This window comes from Dermacentor silvarum, chromosome 10, assembly GCF_013339745.2.
Source record: "Dermacentor silvarum isolate Dsil-2018 chromosome 10, BIME_Dsil_1.4, whole genome shotgun sequence".
Taxonomy (NCBI): domain Eukaryota; kingdom Metazoa; phylum Arthropoda; class Arachnida; order Ixodida; family Ixodidae; genus Dermacentor; species Dermacentor silvarum.
The window spans coordinates 60,050,115-60,069,017 of NC_051163.1; the positions used below are offsets into that span (position 1 = coordinate 60,050,115).

Genomic DNA, 18,903 nt, shown 5'->3' on the forward strand with positions numbered 1-18,903 from the left:
CAACGAGCGATGGAATGAAAAATGGTAAGTGTAATTTTGAGAGCCAAGAAGAACGCGGTACGAATTTAGACAGCAAAGGGGTGTAGCCTAAAGGGCTAAGCTAAGTTGGGCTAATTGGCTTACGTCCATTGTTCGTTTACTCTAATTGGTTTCTGAACTGCTAATTTATTTACGTTCAACATGACGAGCAGAACATGACGAGACATTGCGCAATCAAGGAATACAGGAGGCATACGTGAATATCTTGGCAAATATCTGCAAAGATCCCCCCAGGCTACCTTGGTTCTCCACAAGAAAAGTAGAAAGTTACCAATCAAGAAAGGGGTCAGGCAATGAAACACAATCTCTCCAATGCTATTCACTGCATGCTTAGGAGAAGTGTCCAAGCTATTAGACTGGGAAGGCTCAGGAATGAGGATCAATGGCGAATATCTCAGCAACCTTCGGTTTGCAGATGACATTGTCCTGTTCTGCAACAATGGGGACGAATTACAACAAATGATTGAGGACCTTAATCGAGAAAGTGTAAGAATTGGGTTGAAGATGAATATGCAGAAGACAAAGATAATGTTCAATAGCCTGGCAAGGGAACAAGAATTCAGGATCGCCAGTCAGCCTCTAGAGTGTCTGTAAAGCAGTACGTTATGGAGACGCCGGCTGCATAGCAGCGCCGCTGTGCCGTCATCATCACCGTCGGGGCCTGGTGCATGCGCCTGTGCCACGCGCAGGCAGCTTGGGGCCGTAGCGCGAGGAGCGGCGATCGGGAAGCTGCTCAGTTGGCCTGGGGCACTGTGGCCTGGGGATTCGGGCAGTAAATGTTGTCTTTTGGATGGTTTTGCACCCTGTGTCGTCGCTGAGAGCCTCAGCTAGCCACTGGCTCTGAAGCCACGGCCCTGAAGCCACAACGTTTATCTAGGTCAACCACTCACAGCGGACTCTGATCATGAGAAGGAAACTTACAGAAGAATAAAATTGGGTTGGAGTGCATACGGCAGACATTGCCAAATCCTGACTGGTAGCTTACCACTGTCGTTGAAAAGAAAAGTGTACAATCATTGCATTCTGCCGGTGCTAACATATGGGGCAGAAACTTGGAGGTTAGCAAAGGAGCTCGAGAACAAGTTAAGGACCGCACAAAGAGCGATGGAACGAAAAACGTTAGGCCTACAGTTAAGAGACAGGAAGAGAGCAGTGTGGATCAGAGAGCAAACGGAGAACGGCGATATTATAATTGACATTAAGAGAAAGAAAATGGAGCTGGGCAGGCCATGTAATGCGTAGGATGGATAACCGGTGGGCCATTAGAGTTACAGAATGGGTACCAAGAGAAGGGAAGCGCAGTCGAGGCCGGCAGAATACTGGGTGGGGTGATGAAATTAGGAAATTTGCTGGTAGAAATTAGAATCAGCTAGCGCAAGACAGGGGTAACTGGAGATCGCAGGGAGAGGCCTTCGTCCTACAGTGGACATAAAAATAGGCTGATGATGATGATGAACATGACGAGCAGTGGAAACGATGACGATAAAGATGATGATAGTGATGATGACGATAATTTACATCCCCTTTGAAACGGGGTGGAGACAAATAGTCATCTAGCCTGCTTGATTATTTCAGAATTTACTACATCTATCGCCATCTAGCCTTTTACCTATCTGATCTCCATCTTAACGCTATCTTTATCACTATATTTTAATGCTACCTGCACTTGCAATGACTCCGGTCATATCAATCTCTTGCGTACTTCTTTCCCACCAGTGCTCTAAACGTCTCTTATTTATCTCGACTGCTGACCATCCGGGATTCAGAGATCCTTCCATGATCTCTGAATCCCGACGTTTCTGGAAGGTGGACACTCCCTACCAATCTCGCTGTTTCCATTACCTGGGCATTTCATTACGATAGTTTTTTTTTTCAGCTCACACAAACTCTATCCTGTTGCGCATATTTGCTCCGGTATGTTTTTGTCCTCAGGCAGCCAGCTAGGGCCTCAAATAGCAAGGCACTCCCCTTTGCGTCACAATACAGATGTTCCCTACTGATTTCTTTCTTGTCATTTTTGTACATATTTCAATGTCTTTTCTGATGCCATCCTTTGCATCTAATTTGCGGTCTCTGTTTCTCTTACTTTCTTGTTTATGACTCCTGGTTGCCTATGTACACTTTGGGTTACCCTGTACTTGGTTGCCAACGTCCTTGACCTATTCCTCCATTCCGTGTCGGCTCTTTTGAGGTACAGATATTTGTGCACTTTACCCACCCATTCCGTTTCTTCCATGATCCTTAATATTTCTTCTAAACTAATCTTTCTTGCTCTGTGCTTCTCTGACTTAAAAACAAGCCTAACCCGTGTCACTTTGCACTGTCTCATCTGTGGTTTTACGATGGGCTTCCAAAGCCCGTCGGCCTGCTGACCCCTGTTTCATCACCAACCCCGACAAGCTTTCTTATTTAAAACACGGAAGTGCATTTGCGAACGTTAGCACTAGAACCATTACACTTTTCTAAATACCTCGCACCACCTCCTATTCATTGTAACCCCAGAGCACTCTATGTTTAATTATTGCTGCATTCCGCTTCCCTTTCGGTTTTAGGCTGTCTTGATGGACGCTTGAGTAGATCTTTCCTTCGTTTATGTATACACCCAGGTACTTATATTGATTAACTATGGGTATGACCTGCTGCTGAATTGATACCACGTTGATTACTGGTCTGTTCATTAAAGATTATCATTCCCAATTTCTCCGGGCTAAACTTAAGGCCCAGATCTGTCGCTGCATTTTCACTTATGCTCACGAATCTCTGTAAATCCCTTGCATTGCTCGCTAGTAGCACTATGTCGTCAGCATACATCAGCCCAGGGACCTTTTGTTGCACCTTTTGCCCATTACGGATGTAAGATAAGTCAAAACCTAATTCACCGCTTTCCAGTCACCTTTCTATGCCTTTAACCTAAAGCGTGAATAACAGTGGAGCCAGAAGAAATCTTTGATTCAGTCTTCGATGAAGACGACGGGACCAGTTAAGCGACATCTTCCAATTAATTGTCAAACTATAATGCGTTTGAAATGTGTTTGCGTTGCGCCAGTGTTCTCGTTGAAGGAAAATCATAAAAGTACTGCACGTTAACGATCACGTAATATGATCCCTTATGCAATACTTTATTTTTACGGAGTCCTTGCAATAACATAAGAATGGAAATTAAATGTCGCTATCAAAGCTTTACACGAGCAGTTAAGTGCGCAGAATATGCGGAATGCTGCCTCGTATACTTTTGGCACGGAAAATTGTACATGATCAAGAAGATTTTAGGCAATGTATAATGCCATGGATCACCTTATAAAGGAACAAAAAGCCTGATCTAATACGTCTTGATTTTAGAGCTGTGAGTTGAGGTATAATTTAGAGGGCTGGACTATGGTCGCCAGAACGGCAAGAGTGGTGCTTTAATATAGATATCAATTCATATTGGACGCGTTCAACTTGGTCAAAATTAGATTTGCACGTAACGCCCAAACTACTCTAGTAGCGGAAGGCACACATTAGACCCACATACAAGTTCAGAAAGGCAACAGGGAGCGGAAGTCATGGGATCCACTACAAACAATACCAAGAGCTCGAAGGACACGTTGTTTCGCATGTATAGCGCGTGAAGAGAAGCTTAGCGTTTTGTCGTATAGGTATAGTACATACCAAGATTTTTCATTTCATTGACCCTGAGCAATAGAGCAGCCCGAAGGGTGTGTAAAATGTTCACATGGTGTGTTTTCCGCGTGTAACCTAATACCATATGTTTGGAAGCATATAATAATAGCTTATTTTCTCTACACCAGTTTGAGAGTGAACAAATGTCCTTTTGGAGGTCAATGCAGTCGTGAACACTGTTGACAGCATTAATTCAGCTTTCAGTCGTCAGCATATATAATGAATGAAGAGTGTTGAATTGCTCACAGAATGTCATGTATGAACAGTAGGAAGAGAAGAGGGCCAAGAACGGATCTTAGAGGAACTCCGCTAGTGAACTCATAGCTAACAGAGCTCTGTCCATTAATGCCAACGAAGCACGATCTACTGCTTAGGTAATTAGAGCAGTGATGAAAGAAGTTATGCCCATATTCGTCAGTATCGTAATGAGGAGCTTATGGCAGAATACATCAAATGCTTTACCTATATCAAAGTAAAGAGTGCCTAATTCTCCCCTATGTACCACACTGGAAGCATGGGTCATAAATGTGCCCAATTTTGTTGAGGAGTGCCCTGGTACAAGGCCATGCGGTTCATCTATTAAAATGTTCTTAGTACTAATGTAAATCAGGAAATGTAATACAGATTCAAACACTTTTGACGCAGCGCAAAGGATATGTATACGCCGGTAGTTAGTAACTGCACTTCTAGCACCCGATTTGTGTACGAGCACTACCCGTGCTACCTTCCAAGTGCTAGGGAACGTACTAGACTTTCGGGAACTGTTGAAGATGGTTGTGAGAAGAGGGACAAGTATGCTTCCATACGTCTTGAGCAGTGCGGGAGGGATACCATCAGCTCCACAAAAGAGGGAAGATTTGAGGCGCTTTATACACTTCAAAGCAAGGTATAGTCATTGATTGACATGTACGGTGCACTGGGTGCACGTTAAAGAACCACAGGTGGGAAAAAATAATCCGGAGTCCCTCAATACGGCGTGCGTCATAATCAATTCGTTGTTTTGGCGCGTAAAACTACAGAATTAATTTTTTATTTATTTGACTGATAGCGTACACACCGTACCAGAGTGAGAAGGAAGGTTACCTGAGGTAGAAGCATCTTTTACACCAAATGCAGTAGGGCCAAAACGTTCTGCAAGTACATCAGCAATGTTCGAGACAACTGCGTCTGTTTGTTGCCACTCGTTGTGTTGCGATTGACCAACACCTCCATTGTTTCGCAAGTTTGTTTTGCCAGTCGCTGAAACCCGGCCGCAAAAGTAAAACTTGCTTAAGCGCTACTAGACGCTCTTTTTTTTTTAATTTTTGAAGATTGCACTTCCCCTCCTTTCCCTCTCACACAAATGCACGCATGCGCACTCACGCTGACGCACAAAGAGAGAGTGAGTGAAGGAGGGAAGGGCAGAAGGCCATCTGCCATTAACTTACACCATCTACCTATATTGAAACAGCGCCAGCCCCACACGGAGCTAGAATGTAACGCTCAGCTCTCGTGTTTGGGTGATAAAGAAAGAAAGAAAGAAAGAAAGAAAGAAAGAAAGAAAGAAAGAAAGAAAGAAAGAAAGAAAGAAAGAAAGAGACTATACCTGCTGACGGGACTGCCCCACTGCGTATGCGGATTGCACCGGGCCAAGGAAAGAGGAAAGGGCTGTAGCTTTGCGGCCATATAATACGGCGGAGGAAATTAGTACAGCAGAGGAAGCATAGGATGGGGAGCTTATGGAAGCGGATGTATGTGTGTGTGTGGGGGGGGGGGGTGGAGGGGGGGAGGGTGAGGAAAGGAAGAGGAGGTACCGTCGTTTCCTCAAAGCCTCATTCAACGCGATGCAGCATAACGGTTCGGGCCGCCAAACATGCAGACTCGCTGATGCGATCAGCTCACCTATCCTTGCCGGCGAGTTGCATTGTCGCGTTACACGGATCGGATAAAAGAAAAAAAAATAAAGGAAACTTTGTCCGTGGCCCATGTAAGTTTCCGCGTTCAATGCTTCGACCGGCGGTATGCACGGCCGGACCGGGCTTCCGTTTTCGATAGGTTTGTTACTCTAGTCGTATAGTTATTTACGGGAGGCCAAAATCGACAATGGGTGTTTTATAATAGACACGTTCGACGACGGGGGTCCGTACTGCGTGGTGGAAACCGGAAACGCATTCTTGCGTGGCGCTGTATGGAATGTGACCTCGAACAATGGCAGAGGCTTCTGTGTTGCCCGTTGTTGGTTTGTAGCCGTCGCTAGCGAACGACCCAAAGATACAAGGTAGAACGGGCTGTTGGTTTTCTGCGCGTTGTACGGCGGCCGATCTGATTTCGTTTTTTATGACACATGGCCTATACGGCCCTCAATGACTAGACAATACATCTTTTCATAACGTTGAAATGTTATTGTTCACTGGTGGACATTGTCAGCGTGTATTTACCCACCCGGCTTTATGCTCTTCAGAAATTTGCAACAGTGTATACCGTGTGGCACTCTCGCTGCAATTTTAACTCCTTTTATTCCGTGACGTGTATCGTTCTCGTAGCCGTCATGTCACTTAACTAACGTTCGCGTGACAGTGCGCTTCTTGCTGTGGTGAATGACGTAGCTCGCTCTGTAAAGTGCATGATGCATTTGATCGACGCGTTTAGGAGGTCCCACATTAAAAGTAAGTATGGCTAAAAGCATGGTATTTGTCGCAGGTAATTACATCTAATTACCCGCGGCAGTACGGAGAGGTATTGGTGATTCATTAGGTGCGTATCTCCGTACTCACTGATGGACTAAATAGCCCCCTGCTGGAGAGAAATATGAACATCTAAGCAGAAATCTAAGACATCGAAGCCCGTTACAATATTTTCACTCAGAACTGCACCACAATTGGTGGTGCATCAAATATTCTCTTTCCTTAGAGTGCGTGGTTAGATCTTTATCATCATTATCATCGTTTATTGCATCATCCTAAACGGCCAACAAGGCTATGAGGAAGCATAAATTAACAAGCTGACAAGTAAAGCAGCACACGTAAATATATATTTATTTTAAGAGAGGGGGGATGCGCGACACGTGATCAGCGCTGGAAGTCAGTTTCTTTATTATTTAATTCACTTTTTTACCAACCAGGCAGATCCATGCCGAACGTTTACCTTTGGTCACAAACTGTGCTTTAGTCACTAATTAAGTTTCACATTAACGAAGATACGGCAACAGTTTTTCTTTGATGATCGCTCCTTCGCAGAATACCTGCAGAATGCGTCCTGCTTCCGCAAGGTCTCCGTCGACAACTGCGGCGTCTTCTACACAGCCATGGTGGACCAGGTCACCAACCCGGCCTCCAGGCATGACCACATATGTTGGTGCGTAAAAAAAAAAAAAAAAAACTGCATGATGCGTTAGGTGCATCACCTTGCGTACTTTGAGCTTGCAGATGTGCGAGGTCAGATTTATGGATGGCTCGGCTAGAATAATCATCGTGAAATGGGAAGTTGGCACTCATGAGGGTAGAACACGATGGTTTCAAAGGGAAACTCATGCTTGTTCTTTATACTGAAAGTCCTGCGATTGAAAAAAAAATTGTCTGAGTCCGGGGTTCAATTCCCCCACTACTGACTTTCCAGTGTAATTATTCTATCTACTGAGACTGACCAGGTGTCTAAGCAGATGGCAACGCGAAGGACATTAATTTAAACCCGAAACACAGGGGCATTCATTGATTGACCATCGACCTTTGATTCTAGCTTCCTTCCTCAAGAAAGTTCATTCACCGTAGAGGTTCCCAAATAACTTATTCGGCTAAAGAGCTTTAAGAACAGCACCTTTTTGTTAAGTCAACAGTCCGGGTAGCATATATAAGTTCTGTGCGATCTGCTAGATCTGTCTGTCTTTCTCTATTCATGTTGCTGCAGTATACTGAAACAACGTTAGTTCATTTGACGTATTACTTTTTTTCTGCCATTAAATTATGAAGGAAAGCCGAGAAATTCGTAGCGCAGTCCATTAACTTGAACGCGCTCTGGTGCAACAAGACACATTATCGAAGTTATAAAGTGGACTTTTATAATGGCCAAGCTGTTCGGTTAGTAAGTTGTCTGAAGGGTGTGCCATGTTTTCCAATTCTTCGTTTTCGCGACATCAAGTTGCCTACTTCCTCTCAGCACACCATCACGTACCCAAAAATGCACGTACTGATGGCGTCATTCCATTCAAGGTCACGCCTCTTTGAAATGACCGTGTAGATGGATTGTTCAAGCGTGACAAGGAATAGATCAGATGAAAAGAACGCATTTAAAAGATGGTTCGAAGCCCATATTGTGTTATAAGATATTAGTTTCCGTTCGTGAATATTCAAAATTTCGAATATGAATCGAATATTTCTTGATATTCTATTTGCATTCGATTCGAGAAGTCACGATTCCAAATTGATTATTCGCTTCTGTTCAAACATAAGAGATAACACTTGTTGGAGACTACAGGGAGTAAGGTCGGTGCCAGTAATAACTGTTCCGAACTATTCTCTCACTTGAGATTCTATAGGGTTGTGGCACAGAGGCAACATTTCTTGAGCAAACGCGTAGAGCCGTTAACTTATGTTTAATATTTCCCAGTCGTCCAACAAGGATGGCTCGCCTTTAGACAGATTATAAGTTTGTTGTCTTTCTTTAGGTGCAATATATCCCGTATCGTCATGATTCTATCCGTTTAAACCGATGTGTTCTGCTGCACTATTTCAATTAGCTTCTTCAGTGAGCACAACGTTTTATGTACCGCATTGGGTTCCGTGGTATTCCTTTGTTTCTTACTTTGATTGTTTATGGTGAACCACATACGATCACCTTTAAATTTTGTTTCCAATACAAGCTCTTCAGCTGATCGGGCGTCCAGTTGTTAAAGGTAGAACGCGTATCAAATAACGCAAATAAGCCTTTCTTCTGGCCAACGTCCGCAAATTTTATATTTCACATTGTTTAGGAATACGAACGCATTCGATTTGATACTCGCACGTCTTTTCTCTCGAACGTTCGTATTCGACTCGATTCGAAGTATTGCGATTCGAACATCTCTAGCTATATACTAGTGGCCCTTTGAAACGCCCGAGTCGCTGCTCAATTCGCCATTCTCCCGTTGCCGTGCTCTCGAACGCAGCTCGTACAGCCAGTTCAAGAGCTGTGTCAGCGAGCCCCTGCTCAGGTTGTGTGGAAACCGGGCAAGGACCATCATGGACCACTCCATGGCCTTTCTCATCGACCGCTGCGGGAAGTCCTACTACTCGTAAGTGAAACCTTCTTTTTACCGCGAACAGGAGGTCTCTTTATGTACTCGAATGACGTGCAGGATGTTATTTGTTGGTGATGTAAGATGACAGCTGCTGGCTTTGATGACCGCGATTCACTGAAAGTTCACACCTGGACGTGGCTGTGTGACTATTGTTCAACGCGAACGGTTTTTGACAAGTTCAGCGTCCATAGCGCTCAGTGACTAATTCGTAGTGCATACGTGACGCGGGCACTGAACGCTAAAGAATTATATTAATTTAGGGAAGTTTAGAAGCAGCCAAGGGTCACAAATAATTATTTTTGTTTCCAGTAAAAATATTTAAGAATTAACGTCCGGGCTTGTTTACTACAAAATAACGCGACCGATATTTTTTTACACAAGTCCTTCCACCCTTGTGAGCTCGAAGTTGCGGGTTCAATCCCAGCCACGCTTGGATGGGAGAAAAATGCAAAAGCATTTGTGTACCGTAATTAGGGTGCACTTAAAAAAAACATGGGTGGTCGAAATTCATCTCCAGTGCTCCACTATGGCGTACTTAGTAATCAGATCGCGGTTATTGCCCGTAAAAAAACAGAATTTTTCATATAACGAAATGCAAAATCGCTCGTGTACTCAAAGATAGGTGCACGTTAAAGAACCCTAGGGGGTCGACACTGTTGTGCAGTGTCCGACTACGGCATGCCTCACAATTAGACCAAGGAATTCAGTCCGCCTAGTCGGTCTGTCATACTGGGAACCTCAATTGCACTAAAAAGACGGGGATAGACATAGAAATGAGAATACACGGCGCTAACTTCCATATGTTTATTCCGGAAAGGTCACATGCCTTTAATAAACTTTCTACGCATTTACACAATGTGACATCGTATATATCACACCTTTGCTCGCTGTGCCGAATCAGTTGCAGTCGGCTATTTAGTAGGCTGCTTAGTAGGTCACCCTGATTCCGTTCCTTTTCTTATTTTTTTTAGCGCTAACAAAAATTTTAGAAGCCCTCTGTGGCATATAGCAGAAATCTACTTATTGATCTGGATTACTCGAAGAGGCGGACGATCACCTGCAACAATAAATCAAAATACACAATTGAATATTACTAATTTGCACTAATTAGCTTCCTCACCAATTTAGCCGACATATAGCGAATAAGTCAGATGAAAATGAAAGTTTTGGTATCGCGAAAGGGGCTGACCTCCGTATTAGTGGGAGATCATAAGTGGCCAAAAACGTGATTAAGTCAAATGAACAAACTGCCAAATATTTTACAAGGCACATTTAGCAGGAACCACCAATATTTGAAACTAGGCACCAGTTTTTAGGTGAGTACAGTCAAATTAGCGCTAAAAATGTACGTTGTAACGCTTACTTTTTTAACAAAATGCGTGCTTATGCATTGAAGCTTAGCAATTACTGGAAAACCAGTGAATTTTGTCAGACACTTTGGGAACTGATATTTCGAAAATGGTGTTAATCCTCAGAATTTGTTCCAAGTGAATATGGTGTGTGAACTCAATGACTACAGTTTGTAAATTGCAATATATGTACCGTAAAGTAATTCGTTTAAAAGTTTATTAGTTGAATACATTCTGATTCATAACCCTAAAATACTTCAGTAGAATTCATGGAGAAAGGAAACAAAACAGGAGAGGCCCTGACGTCACTTTTTTGAAGCCGGAAGTGCAGTCATGTTGGTGTGCCACCTCTCTTTGCGCCTCCAATCAGGGGTTCTGCAGCTCGCCGGAGCAGATGAGCGCGAACTTTGAACTTGCGTCGTTACGAGCCGCCGCAAGTGTGTGCTGCCGACGCGCGTCAAAACAAAGCCTACGAAACTTCTGTAGCAGTATTAATGAAGCAGACGCACTCCTGTGTTTTTCAGTGGCACGTTGAAGAAGACGACGAAGACTCGCACCGTGACTGCTTGAGTGTATCTATTGCTGGCCGACACTCGCACTCACAGACCCAAAACACAAGATTCAAGCTTACACACCAAACCCCAAAGTCAGCTTTTCTGGCGAACAAAAGGTGCTGCGGGAACGACACCGGCGGAAAAATGTTATCTCGCTTTTCAGAGACCGAGAGCAGCAGCGAAGCTTAAGGACCGCGGTTGTCATGGCAACGTTGACACTTGGGGTACCCATCCCAGTGCTCTTTTGCGAAAAACGGCACGTGACTTCCGCCACACTTTCTCCAATACGCTCGTGCTGGCCAGGGCCTCTCCTGGGGTTTCCTTCCTCCATGAGTAGAATTAGTGTTCGTCCGAGTGTTAATGTTCTGCACCACCGATTATAGGCGAGATACGGCTGCATCGTTCGTTCGGCGAATGAGTAGTCTCAAAGGGTATCACCCTGTGCCGGCTAGCCTCGAGAACCTTTTTATTTTTTTCACGCCTGCTTCTCAGGCCCTACTTACTTTACTCAGAAGTCATCAGGAAATAAAGCGGAGGGGCGTGAGTATTTCGATCTTATTTAGCTATTTAACGTTTTCATTGCTCTTTATTCGCGTATAAAGCTCCTTTTTAGCTGACGCACATGCTGACACTGCCATAACTGCTCCCTTCTTGCAGCTCATTATTTTACTGGCACTTTGGAGCATCTGACGCTAAGCAGCTTGCAAACGACTCGGCGTCCGGCCTTGTCGCGGCATCCCTTTTAAAGTTGAAAATGCTAACATATCAAGCCACACAACAGCAGTGCAACCTTTTATGTTTAAATTTATTTTTCACTTTGCGTGTACTGTGGACGGAAATAAAGTTTACAGGATTATTCTACGAGGTAATTCCCATAAACAAGTGACTCGTGCTATCTATCTATCTATCTATCTATCTATCTATCTATCTATCTATCTATCTATCTATCTATCTATCTATCTATCATATCTATCTATCTATCTATCTATCTATCTATCTATCTATCTATCTATCTATCTATCTATCTATCTATCTATCTATCTATCTATCTATCTATCTATCTATCTATCTATCTATCTATCTATTTCAGTGCGCATTTATGTATGTATGCCTCTTTAAACTAATTCATCGTGGTAAAGGCGTAATGAGTCCACTCGTTCTTCTACGTCGTGCGCAGATTATCCTACAAGTGCCCCCGGGCTCGAGCCCTGCCGCTTTCGAGCAACGAGGCCTCGCCGAGTCCCATCGTCGCGTCCTCAGCGTCCACAGTAGGTTCGGGCCCCGCCGGCACGAGCACGCGGCGTCCCAAGAAATCCGTGGTCTCCATCACCACCTGGTACCCGCGCACGGCTGTCTACACGCTCAAGCCGACACCCAGCAGCCAGGTGTCCCGCTACAGTGCCGCCGCCTCCGTGCGACCCAGCACGGCAATGGCGTCGACGCTTCTCTGCGTACCGCTGCTGGTGCCAGCGTTACTGGTCAGGTCCAGATGAGCGCGGGACTCACCCAATCCTTGGCTGCTCGGGTTCAAGAGACGTCAAGCGGCCAACGGGAGACGTGTCGGCGCAGAAACAATGCTTCGGGGCTGCTAGTAGTGATGATAAGGCTCTACTATAACGGGGTTACCCATTGGTCCGCTAGGCGTCCGGGGGGGTTGAGGAATCATAGATGTCGACGGAGACCAGCTACCGAAAATTGCCTACCTCCGCGAGGTTACAACATTCGGAGGCTACCCGATTTCGCAGCATAGGCAACATCCCTCGCAAGGCGCTGCTAACCTCCGCCGGGAAACAGATCCTCTTCTGGAGACTGGCAGTGTATCCGCTTGGCCACGTGTCTTGCCCCCGGTGCTTTTGCTGAAAGGCCGCGTAGTCGAGGGCTCGAGGCTCTCCCACAACTGAACGACTGGTCTCCGGCAGCTGTTCCAGGAAACGCTTTGAAGAAAGCAGGGCGCAAGGAAAACAGGAACAGAAATGTGATCCCTCTACAGGCGCTTACACAGTGACAGCAGCCTCTTGTATGATATGACCACGAGGCAAAGCGTTCGCTTTCGAACGGCCGCTACTGTACAGTGTGTGGGCTACATGTTGTATAGCCTGTAGCGCCTACTGAACACATAGCGCGGTTCGCTCGTCCTGGCATTGCATAGATGACAAGTGACACGCAGCCAGAACGGTGGAGCGTAAAAACGTCATTGGTTGTTTTACTGAAATATGCATAATCCAAGGCAATGCAGTGAGTAAAATCTGAAGATTTTTTTTTTTTGCTGAGGGCTTTTGGTCTTCATGAGAATCGTACAGAAGAATAATTTCCGCGCTCAATGATGAGGCAGGCTTGGAGCGCAGCCGAAATGTCCAGATGTTCAGATTCTGACCTTGCTTTGCTTGTGTCGAACGGTACTCATGTGTCAGTTTTATTTCGTAACTTAATGCAGCAAGTGAGGACAAAGTTTATAACGCAGAGAAAGTAAAAATGAAGGCCCGCTTTCCCAATCGTGTGGTCTTTTAGCCAAGTATCATCAAGGCAGGCCTGCAAGGACACCTTTTCGTTATCACGAGCAGGCTGAACTTTTCACATTTGATGTTGCCATAGGCGCAGCAAAAACCGAAGGAATGAAACTGAGATAATAGAGATAATGGGAAAATTTTAAGATATCGGGAGGATCATAGATAAAAAGTTGCATTGCAATGTTCGTCGATAGGCCTTTAATTAAAGCATGTTCTTAGAGCTAGTAGTTTTGCTGCCTTGTGAGTGAGTACACAAACATAAAATGTAGCGGATTTTTGCCATTCGTATATTAGCAGCAGATCCTATCGCAGAATCAGTAGTGGGGAAGCTGTGCGGAAAATAAAGCGTATTTTTCGTCGTCTACTTCGCCTATTAATGTCTGAGTCCCAGACAGTCGGTTAATCACCCCTTTACGCTTTGGCTCTTCGAGCTCGTTTTATAACATGGTCAAGGTCAAGATAGGGTCATCAGCATACATGGCCAATGCAGGCTTGCCACCGTGATGGTCACATCTGTGCATGACACGATCGCGTAACAGACATAATGTGCAGTATACAAACAAGGCCAGCGTTCATTACTGTGGTGAATGTGGCCCTGTTTGTTGTGGTCGCACTTGCGGCAAATTCTCAATTGAAAAAAGAAGAGGAGGGCAAGAGTATGGCAGGGAGTATGCTATGTAGGAAAATCAATGAAATAAAGAAGGAAGCAAACGTATGGCAGGGTAATGGAACACGAAACAGAACTTGCTGCCGCCGAATAATGGCGTATAGCTTAAGGTGTATTTGTAGACAGGTCAACACATGTGCAGCTGTCACCCTAGCAGGTATGGCATGCCGCTAGGTGTCTCCACTTGCTTTGTGCTCGAATTTCAATGAGATGGTCTGCGTTCGCGAGGTTGAATATGCGAAATCGGGGATTACTAGTCGAGATGCTTTCACTGGTTGATTAACGCTGGTGAAGATGATCGAATGCAAGGACGCGGAAAGTACCCCTAATCTCACTTAAAGCAAAATGTGTCCGCAAAGTTAAGCAATGTTATCGCAACAACACATCCTATGCTATAATCTTGGAGATCATCGCATGTGTATTCACTCATGTTCTGTGTTTCACACCTGTAACATACACGCACAACACTATTTTACCGTTGATGTCATCGCATTCGGAAGAAAGATGCTTGGAGAGCGTCTTTCTGGCTAGTTGGAGCTTCGAGATTAACATGCCCGTAGATGCGAACAGATAAGCATGACAAAAAGAACGCAAGCTAGCTGATAGTGGAGCTCATCTTCTACGTTACGTCTGCCTGTTCGCGGCTGCAGTGTCAGCTTTAAACGCTTGAATGCTTGAAGAAAAAAAGAGAGGCACAGTACCAGAACGTTGCTTTCTGCTGTAAGATCATGACACTGCTCTTCACTTCTTCTTTTGCTCAGACGCTCGTGCAAGAGGGCTGTTAAACAACTGTTTCATCCTGTAACGTTGTTTCAATAAAGTTTATTTTTCATTTGAAACATGCGCCACCATCTCATCCGTAAACGCTGGTGTGGATTGGAAGAAGACGAAAACGATGAGTATACAAAGCAAGCACTCGTTACGCAAAATGAGATACGCAAAGAATTTTTTTTCAGCTACCTACTGCCGCCCGATTATTGGCCTATCCCCCTCAGTGGGTGCGAGCCATGGTAAAGGATCATCATCATAATCATCATCATCATCATCATCATCATCATCACTCGTTACCTTGACAATAGGCGTGTCACTCTTCAGATGTAACAGACGATATAAATTTCGCGAACCGGCCTTCCCACATATCTACTTGCCCTATATGCAAGATGGCCTAACTCCGGCTAAGAGCACTGTGTAAAACTGAGAGACCCGGTTGAAGAGCTCGGATAGTCGGAGGAACGAATGCTGCCACCAGACCGCACACTGACGCCTTATTTACTATTCTAGCCTGATTTCCGCCATCTTTGTTGCGTCAGCTGAAATGTGGGAAGAAGCGCACTTGAGCGTCTTGTGCGATTGCCTTTAACAGAGCTGTAATCGAACAAATAGTATTAAGACCTGCGTTGTGAATAAATAAGCGCTATTAAGTGTTAGATGTAAATATACGTCACAGATATAGTCTCCGTGTACGTCATGACAAGGCTTGCTTCATTAGAATGAAAGCTTGTTATGAAAATGTCAGAATAAGGAGACGAGGTCATTAAGCATTATAGGGTGGTAGGCTTGCAGCACGCGATCTTTCAGTACTATTGCTTCATCTGCTAGGTAAGTACACATCACTGTCTTGCATGTTGGTCACGTGTTGATTGATATGTTAATTCATTGAGTTCATCTCCATATGTTGCCCATATGGGGATGAACTAAAGAAACCAGACTTTTGAGATTATACGTCACAGAATAATCAAGTTTTAAATGTTTAAATATTTCAGTACCAAATTCGATTGACTCCCGTGTTATGATTCCTGAGAACACAATTCACTCGACGAGATACTTAACCAACATACTGTAGGTGTTACACTGCCTTGTCGAGTTGCAGAAATTAGTGTTTCCCCATAGGCTAGAACTTATCCTTCCTATGGAAATGCTGCGAGTCCTATTAATCTAATAAGGTGCTGTAAGGTGTCAGTAGGTTAGGAAGCATAATCTAACACTGCACTGCGACTCAAGTCATAGAACCCGACTTGAAAAATAGGACGCAGGGTAAGCGAGAAGCGCGTACTGGTTCGCTCACAAAATTTGCGCTACTTAACGATTAATGTATACGTGGAGGTGTTTCTAACTCGTACATTCGGGCGCAAATATTCATGGCCTATGGTTTATGGTTTGCCTGCGTTTACGCTGTTACTTTCACAAGGCATTGTCGGAGTGATTTCGCTTGGAAACAATTCCTTTTGTGGGAATTGCGTCAATCAATAACTTTTTTTTCAATACTGCCACTTTCAGTTGAGAGCATAGCAGGTGTGCATTACCGAGGTATAATGATGTTTTAAAGAAAAAAGAATGACATTTTTATCGATTTAGCCTGTGCATGTTGTTATCGTGAATTTGTTTCGTTGGACTTGGGTGGGAGACATGGTGAGAAGTGAAAAAGCACTCCGGATCAAACGAGTACTTGTCATTCAGCATGACGTAATTGTAGATAAAGCTTAACGCATGTCACTCATCTGGTGGCTTGATAGCCGTAATTGTTATCCCACCTGATACAGCAGAGGAGCTTGACGTTTTGCCCGTATTGTAATTGTTCCGCAGACACTGAACATGTGCTTTGCGTATTTCAGAGCGCGTTCTTTAGCGAGACCTCTCACGGATGCGCAGTGTTATGACTGTCCTCGGAAAGCCGTTTTATAGGGGCCTTTCAAGCAGACTCTCTGGGGTTGTTAGTGCAACTGAACCTTCGCTTGTGTTCGCTATACAGGAGCAGTGGGCATATTTGCTTGACTGTCTGCAAGTGAGTAAGATTTTCGTTAACTGTATGCAGTTTCTCGCACATTTTTCTCCGTTTCGTGTATCCTCGATTTTTCTTGTTCATCTGAAGACGCAAGCTTGCAGGTAGCAAGGCTCAAGCTTTCAGTTAAAGCTTCGTTAGTCGTTTTTCTTGAACTTCCTCTCGGCCTACGAGAAATGACGTAAGAAATTTTGTATACAGTTCGATCCACCCATGAGACATTATGCCTTCAGTTTTCATACAACACCGTTTCTTCTCTTTATGAATGCTATCATATAATCCTCGCATCGTTGCTCTTGCACCATTTTTTATTCTTTGTGTGAAACATGCTCGGAGGCACACTCTTCGTTCGTGACACTACTGGCACACTGCTTCCGATCCTGATTTCTGGCTAACACGAAAAATACAACTGCGTGGTGCACAAAATAAATGTGCTGATGTTAGGTTGAAAGTAATCTATAGGCGAAATAAGCTTGTGTACGTGCTTAAATATACACCATTAGTAAGAACGGCCCAGTTTTCTGGCTTTCACGTAAAATCAGAACCCTGTTTTGCTTAGTAGATATTAACACCAAATAAAAAACTGACTTGACCCCACAGTAACCATCTTGTTCTGCAGTGCAGGAAGCAAAATCAGAACACTACATCATGGGCATTTAAGGTTGAGCGTGTGGTTTATGTTGCACTAAATGCAGCCATGTAAGCCACATGGATCACCTGATCTGGTCATGCAAGCGCTTCTGTGTTGAGAGGAGCAGATTGCTTGACATGAGAGTTGAGTTCTTTCATGAATGTGTGCAGCAACTGCTCCGCGATGGACCGTGGATTGTGCGCAGGGGGGTTACGCGCCTTTCGCTCATATTTATGTGAGATATAATTAACTTATGGGCACGTGATGGTACACATTCATAACGCGGGAAAGACGCTAAAGTGTAGCAACTGCTGGCCCAAATGCCAGGCTGACCACGCCTGTTGTCACGCCATTTTCATGACCTAATCTCCATCGTCTACACTCCCGTGTTTGAACTGTTAACTAAGCGACACGTTCTTGAGCTCTTCCTGGTTCCGGAACACTTTGTAGCCGAGTCGCTTCAAGACTGGAGCGCACACGGTCTGAACCTCTTTCACGCGATCCCAGTTGAGCTTCTTGGTCCACATGAACGCCGCGGCACTGGATCGTCTCACCGTCGAGTAGGGGTTTTGAAGCGCTTTGGTGTCATTCACAACGGTGTGAGTTCTGAGAAAGTCAGTCACACCAGCCGAGAACTCCAAGCCGAGAGCACGAAAGAGAGCCATCGATTCTTTGACAGGCCGCTTCGCGATGTCCTCGTAACGCAAGCGCACCGTCGCTTCCGGCAGAAGCTCTCTGAGCTCTTCGAAAGCGTCCAAATCTTCATTCATTTCCCTGCAGAGGTTCTTGGCCTTAATGCAAACGGCGGACCTTCTGCACCAGGACATAACGTTCCTGGAAGAGATCATTCCACGCGGATCCCGAACAAGATACACCACTTTCAGGTTTCCTCTTAGAGGAGCATTCAACTGCAGCCACTGCAGCACTTGGACAACGCTGAGTCGGGTCACCTTGACGACCTGCACGGGCGAGCGTCGGCACACGTCCGCCATGAACTCCGGGTTGAGACACACCTTGACCTTGCGACCGCACAACCTCATGAGGAACGCGTTCGGAGCGTAGTGGTTCCAGCGCTTGGGGGCCACCGCAAGATAGTCGGACATGCGCGGGAACTGGCACGTCAGGTGGTTCGCGAGGATCTCCAGACCGCGAGGGGCCGTCAGAGGGCCCAGGCGCTCGGCAGCGCTCAAAAGGCTGAGCGGTTCGTAACTGAAGAAGGTCATGTTGTTCGCTGAAGACAACAGTCCACCGAGGAAGGACGAACCCGACCGGAAATAAGCGAGCAAGAGGATTAGCTTTTTCTTAGCTGGATCGACAATGACGTATTTGTCTGGAATCTTCGGCAGCGCCGTTTCGTTGGTCGCCGGCTTGGCGCCTCTTGCATTCCGCAACTCTGTCTGGCACGACCTTCGCCTTGAGTGATGTGTCGTTCCTCTGGACGATGCTCGAGTTTCGTCTATCAT

General features: G+C 45.1%; 2 protein-coding genes across 2 annotated transcripts in view; one reads left to right on the top strand and one right to left on the bottom strand.

The window, feature by feature from the left end:
- Nucleotides 1-14,869, top strand: part of LOC119465743 (uncharacterized) — a 54,698-nt gene extending 39,829 nt beyond the window's left edge. The window contains exons 4-6 of the mRNA XM_037726210.2: nucleotides 6,918-7,035; nucleotides 8,822-8,947; nucleotides 12,034-14,869. Of these exons, the coding sequence (XP_037582138.1) occupies nucleotides 6,918-7,035; nucleotides 8,822-8,947; nucleotides 12,034-12,349 (560 nt within the window). The 3' untranslated portion in view covers nucleotides 12,350-14,869. The remainder of the gene's footprint in view (nucleotides 1-6,917; nucleotides 7,036-8,821; nucleotides 8,948-12,033) is intronic.
- Nucleotides 14,870-17,838: 2,969 nt separating this feature from the next.
- LOC119431570 (carbohydrate sulfotransferase 1) lies at nucleotides 17,839-18,663 on the bottom strand. The gene has a single exon (XM_037699050.1). The coding sequence runs from the start codon at nucleotides 18,661-18,663 to the stop codon at nucleotides 17,839-17,841; it is 825 nt and encodes a 274-aa protein (XP_037554978.1).
- Nucleotides 18,664-18,903: the final 240 nt, after the last annotated feature.

Excerpts from the sequence above, each read along its gene's own strand:
- LOC119431570 (XM_037699050.1), bottom strand. The coding sequence starts at position 18,663 with ATGACCTTCTTCAGTTACGAACCGCTCAGCCTTTTGAGCGCTGCCGAG.